This window comes from Triturus cristatus, chromosome 2_1, assembly GCF_964204655.1.
Source record: "Triturus cristatus chromosome 2_1, aTriCri1.1, whole genome shotgun sequence".
Taxonomy (NCBI): Eukaryota; Metazoa; Chordata; class Amphibia; order Caudata; family Salamandridae; genus Triturus; species Triturus cristatus.
Genome location: NC_140581.1, coordinates 864,794,530 through 864,810,819, shown reverse-complemented (window position 1 = coordinate 864,810,819; position 16,290 = coordinate 864,794,530). Strand labels below are relative to the sequence as shown.

Sequence of the window (16,290 nt, the reverse complement as noted above, 5' to 3'; positions counted from 1 at the left end):
TCCCCTCATGGCAACTCCACACGCTGCAGCTGGATTAGCCTCAGGAACCAGGAAGTACTACTGTATGTCACCAATCCTGACCACCCTAAACTGGCTTTCGGTCGAAGCTAGGACTCTTAAATTCACTTGCTCCTTCCTGAAATCTCTCCAACCAGAAGCTCTGAAATATCTATCCACGAAACTCGTTATCCCAGGTAGTCAGCAAGAAATATGTTAGCACAGATATCATACTGTTAAGAAACTCTGCAGAAAAAAATCACCCTCAAACAATCCTTCACTGGGAATGCACTCTAGCTGTGGAATTCCATTCTACCCCCTGTCAGAACACACCATTCAAGAGTGAAATGAAATGGCAGCTATTTCAGCAACACGTCCTGACCTAATCCTACGCCTTGTAAAAACAAACTTCCAGGTAAGATACTCTGAGGGTCTACTCACTTAAGGTTTCCTATCAAAGAGTGGTGTTACAAAGCTAGTGGTGTTACTGAATTCTGCAGAGGATAAGGAGACCACATCGCTCACCAAGTGATTGAATGTGGGCTTCGCTATGTAACCATGACAATCCTGACCTCTCCTTAGTCCCCGGCTATACAGTCAGGCAAAGGCACCAGTTAAAAGCTGTTAGAAACTTCTATGGCAAACTTTTTAGACATAACGAAGGATAGCGAACAAATGATGCAGAACTCAAAAGAACACAACAATGTGGTGCGAGTGAGGGAATGCAGTAATGAATAATGATTTACGTTACTCTGACCCGTGATGGGTGGCACTTGGCAAGGTTCTCTCTCCTCTTCTTCCTTGCCCCTTCCCTTTCACCCACTTCGACTCCATCTACTTTCACTCCGATAATGTTATATCCTCATAATGTGTATGCATGTTACCCAGCCTAGCTTTCTCCCAGCTGCTCAGCCAGAGTGAGAGATGGTATCGGAATGTTGGTGTGACTGTGATGAATGGAATGCCTGGGTGCCTGTGTGGATGAGTGGTGACAGTTGGAGATGGGCTCAGCAGCAGGGAGGCTGCTCCTGGTGGGGCTGGAGTGAAGGCTGTCAACTGGAATGGAGACTGATGTACCTGCAACATGGAACTAATAATGAAAACTACAAAACTCTACCTGGCTTCCTGTGTCAACCTGTCATAGGGTACAACAGACTCTCTCTCTCTTCCACTCCATTTCCACTTTCACTTCCATCCCCACTTTCAATATTCTGTCCTCCTCTCTGCTCCCACTTCTTCCTCCTTACTTTGGTCTTCATTATTTATTAGTTCTTGTCATTCTTAAATTTTGACCCTCGGGCCTGTTTCTTCTATAACCTGCATGCTACTGTTATTATTAAAAGCGCTCCCTTGCTTCAAGGTAACCAGCACCATTTAAACTGTTTTATTAATAAATAAATAACTATTTATTTTATTTTTAATGGAGTTGCATTTTAAGAGGAGAAATGTAGCAGTGGAGAGAGTGTTTTCAAGAGGAAATCCTGAGAGGCTGGCACCAGATGTCTATGTGCCGAGTGGGTTGATCTAAAAGAGCTCTTGAGCAGACACTGTTGGTACACAGACGCTGCTTGGAGTCTTGAACCTGTACAATACTCGTAGCCACTAGCACTCACAGGCTCTTGCATCTCCTTTCAGAGAGGTAAATCTAACTGGGAACCCAAAAATTAGGGGGAAGGAGGATGAAAGAGTGAAAGAGTGATTTGGGAAGGGAGTGGACAAAGAAGGAGCATATCATTGACAGCGTTGTCAACAGATTGTGTTATAGAGTTAAGGTACCTGTTGCTGAGACAGCCTGTGCGTGATTCGGGCATGGGGCGCCAGGCTAAGCTCTTGCACAACAATTAGAGTCAGGGGAGCACATTTTGGCACATGCTATTCACGGGTGCTACGCACACCGTGATGGGCCAAGCTGCGCTGGGCTGGTGAGTGGAGTTGGTCATGGGCCCTTTTGGGGGGTGTGGATGGCCCAGGTTGGCTCTTGTTTTGTCCCGTTGACTTTCACCCACACGATGTGAAGCTGCTTAGTAGTAATGGTCTCATTTGATGTCGAACTTGCTGTTCAATTTAAAGCAAGACATTTATTTCAGTTTTAAAACTTCAATGCGACACAGTCCCACCATTTCAGAATGAAAGCAATTTTCATTATGCAAAACAAGGAAGCCACAATTGTGGCTTATTTATCTTATGCAAATAACAGGCATTGAAAGCCAATTGAAATGGTGTGTTATAGGTGTAGTGTTGCTTTTGTAGAACATGATTTGAACACCATTAAGGTGGTGCAAGGGCTGTTCACAATGGCCTATGAGTTCTCTCCTTAAGATGGTTTCCCCAAAACGCGTTGAGTATGATGCAGCTCCAAATGTATTTATTCAAACAAAGAAAGTTGGATATTAGGAATTTGGAGTATGTGAGAAGACTTTAATGATTTACTCGCCAATATTGATCCTTTCAGATAATGATTTCCACTGGCGTGGAGTGGACATGCATCGTTGAGGATGGTTCCTATGAGACAGAGGAGTACACAAGGTGGATGTCTTTTAATCATGATGCAAGCGAGCCATGCAGTGGAGCCATAATTAGGGCTTGGAAATCTTGTGCAACTTACAGGCATTGACAAAGCCAATAGTACTGGCGGGTAGGTGTAAGATTAATTTTGTAGGGTATAACCACAGCGAAGCCATAAGTTGGAGCTTATGAACCTAGGCAACTAACAACCATTGACAAAGCCAATAGTCCTGAATTGCTGTAGGTGTCAGGTTATGTGTTGAGTAAACATATGGATACAGAGGAAGAACCATGTGGCAGTCTAGGCCAAGCAAACAATTATGCAGGCTAAAATGCTTTGTTCCAATGCCGAAGAGAGGGCCTCAAGTGTTCGGGCCAGACTCACCAGGCCTCCTGGTGACACGACAAAGTACCTTTGAACGTGTGGATGGCACGTGTGAATAGGGTGCTTGCTAAATATTCCTGAAGGTCCACTTTGTGCCAGTCCAATGGGGACGATTTGGACAAGGGAGGAACAAGAGTGGTTATTCAAATACTTTGTTCAGTTAGTAGGGATGAGTTGTCTTATTCAGATATGCCCCCGGACAAGTATCTTTCGACTTGTAATTTGTGCAGGTCCAGCTTGACTAAGTAGGATGAGGGAGAGTTCCCAACAGCTGTTATGTAGCAGTGACAGTACGGATAGCTCATGCAGCACGGGATGCTTGGCCTGCTCGCGGGGGCGGGGGGGTTTCTTCCCTGGCTTAGCCTTGCAGGTGTCCCTACATTTGGTTTCACTGACTAGGGTGAGGCACTGACAGGGGCAGCATTTTTCAGGAAGGATTTAAGATACTGCAGTTTAAACAGCATCAGTAAGCAAACAATCGCACGTCCCCACAACACACATAAGTACATTCTCGGTAATGGCATTACTGGCCTCTCTCACTAATGCACCAAGCAAGTTAAAAATGAAACAGTAACAACACAAGCCTCGTTCACAAAGGTTACTCATAAAAGTAGCACATAGGCCCAAATGACAGCATGTCATGGTATACCGACGACCAGTCTTCATGCAAACGTTTTGTTGCAACCTGGGACTCGTGGCGGCACTTATCAGGGTACCTATGCCCCAAACCTCGGCATGCAAGGCATGCACCCTTCACTGTATGAACAATGATGGGCAAAGCCAATAGGTTAAGTATGTTGCACAACAATATTAATGGAATAAAAAACAATTACTTTCAAACAGGCCTGGGCGCAAACAACTGTAATGCAATTTAGTCGCAGCTTCAGCCAGCTGATCTCATCCGAGTTTCAGTGGCTGAGGGGTTGTCACCTCCATACAAAATGTTCCCAGTGCAGGAGCAGGGGGAAGCGGATTTTGGTGCAGGCTAGCATACCTCATTTTGTCTCTGCGGGTTTGATGTGTCTTTCTGGTCATTAGGATGAAGTAGAGCCATTCTCACTTTGCATACTGCCTTTGTCTTGTGTTCAACTACCGCCCTCAGAGACATCTAGAGCTACAGCCATGGTGAAATGTTGAGCTTATTAAGGTTTGCATGACCACGGCAGGCTGTTGTATCTTTTCAGAGGGATGAGATATAAGTTAAGTACCTAATTCCTTACAACCAAGCACTTTAAGGTGGGCGGCGAAAAATTTAAAGTTGCAAACATTAGATTTCCCCATTAAGGTCAGCAAAGGCTCACATTGCTAGCAGTTAAACAGCCTGGGAAGACTGGGGGCAGAATACAGATTAATCAGTATCATTCAGATTCCCTGTAAGAACGGAGGGACACATGGCAAATACATGACAACACCCTGGCTTCAAGTCATATATTTCTAAGCTCATCTATAGTTGTGCCGTCACACCGCATAGTGGGATAGTCACCAACCTAGAACGGACAGTTGGGTCTGCCTTTTCATGATATGACACACACTGCATGTTAACTGGAGCCTCTAAGGCAGGGTACAAGTTGCACAGTCATAAAAGTTCAGGACACACCACAGTTAAGCTTCAGTTAAGCTAGAAATTACTCACCTGCAGCTATGCTGATTTTGGTAGTCTTCATCTAACAAGTGTGCTGTGGTTCCAAAAGTTGGGGGAAACGCTGGTTTAGAGCACAAAAGGCTACAAGATAGTAAAAGATTAGCTCCATTTATTCGAGGCAGGGCACTGTACATATGGTTCTCCTTCTGTCCCACCCTTTTGATGACTTCTGGTATGCTTCAACAGAAGTTTGGAATTGGACGACTTATGCCAGGGTGGGGCATCAGCATGGCGACACTGCACCAAAATCAAAGTCAAACGGTGAGGGGTCTGCATCCGATATGGTCATCGAATAAGTAGAATACGGGGGTGCAGGGCTCTCCCCCCTCACCATAGTGCATTAGAGGGTATGGCGGTGGACCTGCAATGCTATAGGCATTCACATGTGCCCACATATGGGCAGATGGGTACAGTGGCAGGAAACAGCAATAGAGTGGATTTTCAATAAAGCTTCCTTTTGTCCATAAAAGATGTGCACCCTGTAGGTGGGAGGACGGGTAACGGGATCCTGCAGCGAAGCAAGCCTGGCAGTCTCCGTAAGTGGTCACTCCAAAATGGGTGCTGTGACTGCAATAGGTGCTCAAAGAATTTACCTTCCACGGTAGCTAGGCAGGTTATGGAAGCTATCATCTAACTAGTGTACTGCTGTCCCAAAAATTTGGGGGAACAAGGGGTTAAGACATAGTAGTTCCTTCTTCAGTTGAACAACGATTAAGGGAGCTAGGCGAGCTTTCCCTAGCACCAGGGATCAAGAGGTGTTACAAAGCTTGTGTTGCTATTTTCTGCATGGTTGTTGGGGCCTGGGAGGAAGGGACAACATCCTTGGAACACAAGGTCCAAACCTTTATAGTGTGAGCTAAGGACCAGAGCAAGAGTCATTCCTGGGTTTCAGGCTACCTGGCTGCAGTGAGTCATTATGCTAAGTTGAAGGGCCAGCCAGATCCCACAAAGTTATTCTTCGTCAGGGCAGTGCTAAAGGGTTGGGCAAGAGGAGATCATCGGATCCCTGACTCCAGGTCCCCCATCGAATTCAGAACCTTACAGGACATGATCGATGTAGTACACAGGGCCACCCTTTCTCCTTTCAAAGCCGCCCTCTTCTCAGCAGCTTTCAGCCTGGCGTTTTTTGGGGCTCCGAAAATAAGTGAATTAGTGGCCAGGGCTAAGAAGGATAGGTCTGGGAATGCAATAGGGGGACAGGATATCTTGCTCACAGGTAAATCTCTGAGAATCCTAGTTAAGAGAGCCAAAAAAGACCAGGTGGGGCTGGGGAAGGTGATCTGGTTACATCCACCGGGAGATAAGAGGTACTGCCCTGTGAGCCTGGTCTCTGCTTATTTAGCCCTTCGCCCCCGGGGGGAAGCTACTTATTTATCCAGGCTGACCGTACGCCTCTTACTAAGTTTCAGGTGGAACAACTCATGAAGTCATGCTTAGTGCTGGTAACACGGGAGGTGGCAAGCGTTTTTGCAGCCATTCCTTTAGGATAGGGGCAGCTACTTCAGCATTCAAAGTTGGCATGTCACTGGACATCATCAGGCAGGTGGGGCGGTGGGAGTCTCAGCGTTTCAAGCGTTACATCCTCCCGTTAGTCCCCGGGGGCACAGTGCGCTTTTAAGCACCATGAGCTGATATGTGTGCAGTGTGATTTCTGAACAAATCACGTTCAATCTTGCAAAGTATTTGATTGCAATTGTGTGCAGTGTTTTCAACAGAAGGTGTTTGCAACTCAGCATTTCTTTATTTTGCCAGGATCAAAGGTGTGGGTGATCGGTCATTCTTGCATCGCTAGAGTGGCGCACTGGGCCGAAAGCAGGAATTGGAAGCATGGGTTTTCCTCACTGAGATAGTCTGGTTGGGGTTTCCAGGCATGCGTTGACACAGCTTGCTGAAGAAGCTGCGGCACAGACTAGTGGGAGGCGGATCGCCCCCTAACATTTTGCTCGTCCACCTGGGAGGCAATGACTTGACTTTCATGGGTAGAAAGGTTCTGCTACAAACATGAAATCCACAATGAGTAAGTTAAGCAACCAATTAGGCGCATGTGAAATATTGTGGTCCGAGGTCACACCACAGTTAGTTTGGCATGGGGCCAGGTATGGAGAGGCTGTTGAAATTTCTCGTAGGAGGATAAACAGCGCCATACACAAATTCACGGAACAGAGAGGTTTTGGCTTTATCAGACACGGACTCTTGCATGCCAAGACCACAGGAGGTTTTGATGTGGATGGGGTCCATTTGTCTAGAGTGGGCATGGACCTGTTCGACCTGGGTGATGCCCTAGAATCAGCAGGGTGCAAGTAAGAATGCATGTCTTGGTGGGGGGCACTGGGTGTGACGGGTGCCACACCCAGAGCTATGGCAGAGTTACAGGGCGATCCAGAGGCTGAAGGGTACTGTTAATCACCAACTTATGGTCCAAAGACTCGGGGAGGTGGGGGTGGCAGGAATCGCCTTGAAATGGTTGCAGTCCTTTCTTGAAGACAGATCTTTCGCTGTCTATAAGGAGGATGCTTCTTCAGAGCAAATCCCTCTATGTGGAGTCCCCCAAGGATCCTCTTTAAGTCCTACCATGTTTAACATCTACATGAGATCTCTTCCAGATGTGGTGCTTCATTGGGGGATCCACATTGTCACCTATGCCAACGATACTCAGTTGGTGGTTTCCCTTAGTCAGCAAGATAAATCTGTGCCTGGTCTAACATCATGCCTTGAGAAGGTCTCTGAGTGGATGGACATGTCATCCCTAAAATTGAATGGAGCAAAAACAGAACTTATGGTTGTAGGCCACTCAGCCCCTATGAACATAGACTCTTTGTGGCCTAGCTGCCTAGGCCCCCCTCCAGCATCTAAGAAATCAAGAGTTTGGGAGTCTGGTTGGACTGCAAATTGAATTTTAAAATACAAGCTCGCAAAGTTACAGCTAATTGCTATGGACTCCTTGGGATGTTAAGGAAGATCCTCCCCCTCCTTCCTTTGGATGCTAGACGTATATAAGTCCAGGCACTTATATGGTCTCGGCTGGACTATGCAAATGCAGTCTTTTTGGGTGCTCCACAAGGAACTACTATGATACTACAGATTGTCCAGAACTGCGCAGCCCGTCTGCTTATGAATATACCCAAACGATGCTCAGCCAGACCTGCCCTTAGCCTGCTGCATTGGCTCCCTATCCAGGACAGAACCAGGTTTAAGCTATGTGCCTTGTTCATAAATCTATTTCCAGGAAGGGCCCTCCGCTGTTCCAGTCAATGGTGCAATTATATCACCCTAATAGGACTCCGAGATCCAATAACAAACGACTACTCGCAGTTCCTAGGATCAAGCGGTCACGAACTAGAGGTCGGCGGTTTTCATACTTCGCTGCCAAGCTTTGGAACCAGCTCCCAGACTATCTACGTCTGGAACCTAGCTACCTTAAATTTAGGAAGCAGCTTAAAACTTTTCTCTTTCCGTGATTCAGTTCTTTGTTTTCAAGATGTCACAATAAGTGCTGGGATGCCCTTGGGTAGCCATGCGCTATATAAGTGTGTATTCAATTCAATTCATTGGTACATAGGGGTACTTTCTTCAGGAGCACAAGGAGGGTGCAAATGCCAAACAACCCCAGGAAGTCCTTACAGCAGGACCCTAGAGGAACAACGGCACCCCGTTAGTCCTTCGGTGGTTGTAAATCTGAGAAACCGGGGGCTTGCTTGGATACGCTCCGCCCCCTCAAGGGGCGTGAGTAAATGAGCGGACTGGTGGTCCACAGGATGTAAGGGGTAATCCCCTAAAATGGTTAGCACCGATTGGTTAGGCAATGGTGCAATTAGGCTTTTCAGGTGGGCAGGGCAGCTAAGAGGTGTCACTGCTGCCTGCCCTTGGCATATTTTGTATGCAAAATAAGCCTACAGCAATGTTTTCTCCAACAACCAGTGTGTCTTGTGTGTTCTTTATTATGGTATTGCTCTGTTTGCGGGTGGGCTGTGTTGCCGATATTGGCACTATGAGGCTGGCCGTGGCCGACGCAGGGGACCACATAGGACGGCCACCTTAGTGCCACATCAGGGCACAAACCCCGACATGTCTAGTGTTTGGACCCCTGGATCCGGCGCTACCTGCGTAATTTCCGGCACGCCAGTGGGTGTGGGGCCAGGTAGATCTATCTCCCCGAACCATCTGGCAATCCTTTTTGCGCCGAGACATCACGCCGTCTCCCTCCCTACGGCTTACCAGGCATGTTGGCTGGAAAGGTGGCTAGGGTAGGAAGGCTGTTAACTTGTTATTTTGTGTTGCAGGTGGGGTTATAGGGGGATCCAGAGGCAGAATGGTACATAGGGGTACCCTCTTCAGGAGCACAAGAAGGGTGCAAATGCCAAACAACCCCAGAAAGTCCTTACGCGAGGACACTGGAGGAACGACGGCGCCCTGTTAGTCCTTCGGGCGGTTGTAAACCTGAGCAGCCGGGGGCTTGCCTGGATACACGCTGCCCCCTCAAGGGGCGTGAGTAAATGGGTGGACTGGTGGTCCACAGGATGTAACGGGTAATCCCCCAAATTGGTTAGCACCGATTAGTTAGGCCACAGTGCAATTTGTCTCTTCAGGTGGGCAGGGCAGCTTAGGGATGTCACTGCCCTGCCCTTGGATCGCCGCACCGATTAGTTAGGCCACAGTGCAATTTGTCTCTTCAGGTGGGCAGGGCAGCTTAGGGGTGTCACTGCTGCCTGCCCTTGGATCGCCCTTAAGTTGACCCACCATGTTGGCATATTTCTTATGCAAAATAAACCTGCAGCAATGTTTTCTCCAACAACCAATGTGTCTTGTGAGTTCTTTATTATGGTATTGCTGTGTTTGCGGTTGGGGTGTGTTGCCGATATTGGCACTATGTGTGTTCCATTACAAAAACCGGGACTACGAGTCCTAGAATTCAAAGATAAAAAAACAGGACAGGAGCACCTAGGGAACTTTGTAGCTATAAGTTTGAATCGGTTTAGAATAAATGGTATGGTGCTTTCTCTGTTTTAACTTGCAGGTTACAAAGTTGTACCCTGGTAACAATTGTTCGCCGAGACTTCATGTGCTTTTCTGTGATCTCCACCGGGGACAAAGGGCGTGTGACATCAATTTCAGTCGGTTGATAGGTGTTAATAAGGGTTTTTCAAATAATACGTCTTTTTGGTTACAGAAATGTTGGAAAGTACGCCAATATATGGACTGTAACCCCTTAAACTTCAAATAAATACGTACATTTGTTTGGCTGGGCTCTCGTCTTATTATTCCTGGCATTTAAAACGACTAGCTGCCATAATTAGTTTTGGGTTTGTAGATCATTCTATCCATTACAATTCGGGGATTTTCTTTCAAAATAAATAACCTCTGCCACTTCTACAAAAGCCTTGTGGAGATTTCTAATATTTGTTATATTAAAAGACATTCTCGTATCACAGTCAACTGTTTAGAATAGAACGAATCTCTGTGACTGTTATAGAAAACTATCACATTCATAATACAATAAAGTAATTTTACAAACGAAATGTCGCGACGTTACCAGTTCAACTGCATACTGCTACTTTAACTTTTACTAAAATATCAAGTCACACTCCACTACAAGATGGCCGAGACATCTACGTATCAAAGCGCCTTCCCAATTCACGTCTCTTCCGGGTTCCCGTCATGCACGGTGATTGGGAAGTGAACATAATGTACTGTCTCGCTGAACCCGGCTCTGCAGCGGCAGCACTAGTATTATGGCAATCAAAGGCACAGTAGAGCTTCTCACCGTGTACCCGCGTGCGGTGCTCCCTGTCGTCTTCTCCCCTAATGTGTTTCTGTAGGCTGCAGCTAGCCGGTGTGTACGGGCATTCCTAGTCGCGCTACGCAGTAAGACCAGGGCTGTCCTCTGCATGGCTGTATTAGGCAGGTCTCTGCCCCAGGCCAAGCAGCAGTTGCTTCTGCCCCTCCCTCTGACGGTTCTGAGATGCGCGAGTCTTTGGTGACCTCTACCGGGCACGAGGGAAATTAATCGTGGGCTACGCAAACAGAACTTGTATTGATGTTGCTTTGACAAACGTCTTTCTTAATTGATTAAAATACTGACGGCAAATTGTCCTGATTGGAAAATGTGTGCATATTTTAAATTAATTAAATTAAAGGAGGACTGACCATCTTTTTTTGTCAATACAACTGATAAGTCAATAAAATATGAACTACGTGTGAGATAAACCATGCATACATGCAAACATCCGATTCAGGAGCGAAAGTACTTTTTAAATTTTTTTGCTGCCCCTCCCTCCAAAGATTTCCTCCGCATCAGTGCAAATCAGGGAAAATAAATGTACCCGATTTTATTTCAAAATCTCCAGATTTCCTGTTTCACATTCAAGTTTGTTTTCCGTGTTTGTTTTTTACTATGTTTGTCTCAGTTTTTGTTCTGCATTTACAAGAACAGTTAGTTGGCATTGCTGTGAATTATAAATAAATATGTTAAAACATTTTTTTTCAATTTCATTGGCCCTAATTACTAGTGGACCAATAAATTCAGATATATATGACAACTACTGATAACCCTCTGTTTACTTTTATACCTGCAGGTGCAACTTTGCGTTCCATGTCTCAATCAACATACAAGTCATCAGTGTTGTATACAACTACTAACAATTCTGTTATTTTCTTACAAAACTCTTTTTATTCCTTTATCGAAAACCTGATTTACACTACATATTCATAACATTTCTCAGGAGTTCATTATTATTAAGATTTCCGTACATCATCATAGTTGCAGCGTTTTTCCTACAATTTGTTCCACACTAACTTTGTATAAATAACTCATCAAAGTCATAACAATAATATTTAAAACAAGTTCCACAAACAAAGCATCATAAGGAAATAGAATTAGCAATAATATAACCTAAATATCACATTGAACATCTTGGACATAGAAAGTGTTACAGAAAGTGTTGCCACAGTGTTTTGGTGGGCTCGCTGGTTAACCCTACCTTTTTTCAGGACATATGTGTCATAATATTTTAAATTTTAAAGAATTGTTACGAAAAACAAACACTTATCATTGTAGTATAATGTGATCTACCCTAGTTTCTTAGTTTTTACAAAACCTCTATGAAATATCACCTTGCCCATATTTTTTTTACCCATTTCCATTATTCCAGTTATACTTTTTATCTAGTGGGGGTCAATGTAACACACCCATTACCACTATAGTCTTATATGCCATTGTTATAAGTGACCTTAATCTGTATTATTTTCAACAAGGGCTGTAAGCTTAAACACAAAAGGTAGCATTATATAGGTTGACACAGCCCCTCCAATATACTCTCCACATTAATATTGATGTAAGTATCTTTGTTGTGTGTTAATATAACTCCTAGGTGTTTCAAGTCAGTAACCTACACTGTAGTTCAAATTTGGGAGGTCACACTCACCCACCCACACCAGTGCAGTGCCACGAAACACCCAGAACTTTCACCGGTTAATAAAGAGCCCTGACAGGGTTCTGCATTTATCCAAGTAGTCCAACACACATGGAACCTACAGTTCAGTGTCTCTCTAGCATTCGTAAATTGAAACTGTATATATCCTGTCCTCCATTCTTATCTTGCACCGACTCATTCAATAAGGTGAAGAACAGCAACCCAGGTGTCTGCCACACTCAATTGTACAGTTCTCTGAAACCTCCTTTCCAGTTTTTGCATGGGATTTGGGGATTGAATATGACCGCTTAATCCAGTTTACAATATTAGCGCCATCATTTTAGTTCTCAAGGTCCTGAACCATGAAGGCTCGCCACTGTATCAAAGGCTTTCTCTTAATCTATGGAAACCACAGCATAATTGCCAATGCTTTTCTCTAAGTAACACAAACACCAAGACACCCTTGAATATGCACCCTACAAGGGCTCCAGTCAAAGTGTTCATCTTTACAATTAGTCATTAACAATAGGTAGAATGATTTAAAATCTTTCAAGTCTCTCCCAGGTTTGGGAGCCATAACATGCAATGAATATCACATTATGTTAGTGAGCTGTCTCCTATCTTTCAATTCATTGCAGTCTTAGATTAGTTTATCCATAAGTAATCTAGAATATTCACTATATTACTCCGCATGTAGTATATTACATTGTTTTTATAACTGCTCAAAGTACTACCAAAGCCTTGCATTACTGCACATTAACATGCATGTTAAGTGTACTGCCTTCTTGTACTTCAGTGTTGTACATTTGGCCTGCCTGCTTGAGTAAGCATATCCTATTTTGATACTGGCATCAAGAAGCAAGAAACTGTAAGTTTAGTGAAGTTTGCTTTCTGCCAGACCCCACTGTACCTATGTACCCAGGTCTCCTTACATTCTTCACACAACAAGAGCTAGGTATCTGCCCATTAGCAGCTATCTAGAGTTTCACACTGTAGCACATGTCCTATCCTCCACTTGCTTTATGACAGAAAATACTTAAAAGAAATTCAAAATTTAAGTGCATTTAGCATTGTATGGTAAAATGGTTCAGATAGGGAAGCTGGTCTGTTGAAACTGGGGATTCTCACTTTTTTTTTTTCTTAAATTTCTTTATTAGGTGTTCCTCCAGCACAGCAAACAATGTATATCAAGCAACAGCAATCGTTTCCGCCTCTGACGTTTTTGTGATAATACAAATCAGGAATTAGACCACCAGTCTTATCAGCGGAGGAGTCCTCCCGGTCACTTTTTGATATTGTTCTTATTCAGTGTTATAAACATCATCAAAACTTAACTGCAACTTATCTCCCCCTTCCCCAACTAACTCTCCCTGAACCGCTTGCCGTCGCTTCCCATCCCTTCCCTCCCCTCTCCCCCCCCCCATCCTGCCAAGTCTGGGTAACTCGAGGTCCATGTGTCGTATCGCCTATACTGGGTCCCCTTGCATCTGTTCCCTAGAATCTGGGGCCGTCCCCCCGCAGAACGCGGCGGCTCTGAACCTGCCTGTGTGGATTGTGCGGTGTGTGTGGCTATCTCGTGAATCATAACTTCCCACGCCAGCAGCACTTCTGGTAGTTTGTTATCTCTCCTGGTGTTATGCATATGCACTTCTGCTAGTGCCCACTCCCTTAAATCAGTCCTCCACTTCGTCACTAGTGACTCCTGCTGGGTTAGCCAATGGATCGCGATACGCCTTTTAGCGATCACGAGGCCCAGAACCAGGAACCGCCTACTCGTCTTGCGCTTAGGATCTCGTGGAATCAGGCCCAATAGGCAAGCATGCAGGTCCAGGTCAAGTACCCAACCCGTTATCCTGGTCAGGTCCTCTAGGACCATTCGCCAATATGTCTGGATCGTAAGGCATGACCACACCATGTGCGGGAAATCCGCCGGAGCACCACGACACCTGGGGCAATGTGGGTCTCTGGCATTATCAATGGCCTGGAGCCGTTTGGGTGAGAGATAAGTCATATGTATTATATTATATTGAATTTGTTTAAAGCGATTGCATACTGACACCTTCCGGACCCCTTCGTGTATCTTTTCCCAGTCTAGAGTCGTAATCTCCTGCGGACACATCCGCTGCCAAGAATCCTCTATTTTTAGGGGCCTATGTTTCTTATCCTCTCGTAATGCCCTATAGAGGTGAGTGACAAATTTTCGCCCCCCAGCCATGGCGAGCATAGTGACCAGGGTGTGAGTGTGCTCTGGGGCTTCCGGGAATGAGGGCCACAGGTGCCGCGCCGTTGCCGCTATCTTAGCATACTGCAGAAACTGCCCAGATCCCAGCTCAAAGTTACTCACCGCCTCCTGATTAGTAACAAATTTATTATCCGGGTAAAGGTCAGGCAACATCAGTAGTCCTGGTACCTAAACCTCACACCAGTGGTGGCAAGAGAGAAATGAGGTTTTGTGTAGACTACATGGGTCTCAATGCAGTCACTAGGACTGATGCCCATCCCATCCCCAGGGCAGATGAGCTGATAGATACTTTGGCCTCAGCCAAGTTTCTAAGCACATTTGACCTGACAGCTGGCTACTGGCAGATCAGACTAGCTGATGATGCAAAGCCAAAGACAGCATTTTCTACCCCTAGTGGGCACTATCAATCTGTGGTAATGCCCTTTGGTTTGAAGAATGCACCTATCACTTTCCAAAGGTTGGTGAATAAAGTCCTTACAGGCCTGGAAGACTTTAGTGCAGCATATCTAGATGATATTGCTATCTTTAGGTAGGATCACCTGGTCCACCTGAGGAATGTTTTGGAGGCCCTGCAAAGGGCAGGCCTCGCTATCAAGGCTACTAAGTGCCAGATAGGGCAGAGTCAGGTTGTGTACCTGGGCCACCTTGTAGGTGGAGGCCAGGTTCAACCATTGCAGAGCAAAATCCAGACCATAATGGAATGGGTTACTCCAACTACCCAGACTCAGGTGAGAGCCTTCTTAGGCCTAACTGGGTACTATAGGAGATTTGTCAAAGGGAATGGATCAATAGTGACACCCCTGAATGACTTAACTTCTACAAAAATGCCCCAAAAGGTTCAGTGGACAGCTAGCTATCAAAAGGCATTAGATGACCTGAAGCAGGCCATGTGCGCTGCTCCCATTCTGCAGAGTCCTGACTACTCTAAGAAGTTCCTTGTCCAAACAGATGCATCTGAATTGGGGGTAGGGGCTGTACTGTCACAACTGAATGATGAAAGTCAGGATCAGCCAGTAGCTTTCATAAGCAGAAGGCTGACCCCTAGAGAGAAACGTTGGTCAGCCATTGAGAGGGAGGCCTTTGCTGTGGTTTGGGCTCTGAAGAAGTTGAGGCCATACTTGTTTGGTACTCACTTCCTTGTTCAGACAGACCATAAGCCCCTCTTATGGCTAAAACAAATGAAGGGTGAAAACCCCAAACTGCTTAGGTGGTCCATTTCCCTACAGGGGATGGACTTTACAGTGGAACATAGACCTGGGAGTAACCGTGCCAATGCAGATGGACTCTCTAGGTATTTCCACTTAGAACACGAAGACTCAACTGGTCAAGGTTAGTTTAATGTCCCTGCGTATGGGGGGGGGGGTGGGAGGGGTTGTGTAGGAGAGTAGGATCTGCTTCACATGGGTACCCCCACTTTTTGCTGGTGTTTCACTGTTTTTCGACCTTAGTCTGGCTGTGGCCCTGCTAATCAGGACCACAGCCTAGCTGCTTCCTCTCTAAAATGGTTTGCATGTACATTAGGTACATTTCTAATTGGATTCTGGAGTGCCTTATAAGCCCCTAGTATATGGTATACTGTGTACCTAGGGCATAGGTACCTCAGAGGCCTACCAAGGGCTGAAGTATGTATTATGCCACCCCTGGGAAGCACTCCAAAATGGCACCACAGGTCTGCTACTGCAGCCTGGGTAAGTGCGTGCTTGCACTCCTTTCAGTGGTATAGGCTACCTATATCACTACCATTACACACACATATAAAACCTATAAGTCACTCGTATGGCAGGCCTTAACAATCCTGAAGGCAGAGTGCTTGGTTTTTATGTGAGAGGGTGTCCCTGCATGAGCAGAGTCCCTCTGCAGCGTTCGGAGTATCTCCTCTGATGCTGTTTGTGGTGCAGCCTGACCATATACTCTTAAGTGCATTATAACCTCGCGGTAAATGCTAACTTTGGGATGGCTGCACAGAAACATGTTGTGTTTGGTGTCAAACGCTTTGGAATACTACCCCCCCCCCCGCCAGTTCAGGCGGCGGGGGTAGCATTCCACTCTTCTAGAGGGAGAGACATGTTCACACTGGTCTAACCCAGTAGGACTTTCCTGAGCCCTGGCA

At 45.7% G+C, this 16,290-nt stretch overlaps 1 protein-coding gene across 2 annotated transcripts in view; it reads right to left on the bottom strand.

The window, feature by feature from the left end:
* The window catches only part of FXN (frataxin), a 101,919-nt gene extending 91,377 nt beyond the window's left edge, over positions 1-10,542 (bottom strand). The window contains exon 1 of one of the 2 annotated variants that reach the window (XM_085632987.1): positions 10,291-10,542. In XM_085632987.1, coding sequence (XP_085489113.1) covers positions 10,291-10,416 — 126 coding nt within the window. In that variant the 5' untranslated portion in view covers positions 10,417-10,542. The remainder of the gene's footprint in view (positions 1-10,290) is intronic. The other variant, XM_085632988.1, reaches the window with a different exon arrangement.
* Positions 10,543-16,290: the final 5,748 nt, after the last annotated feature.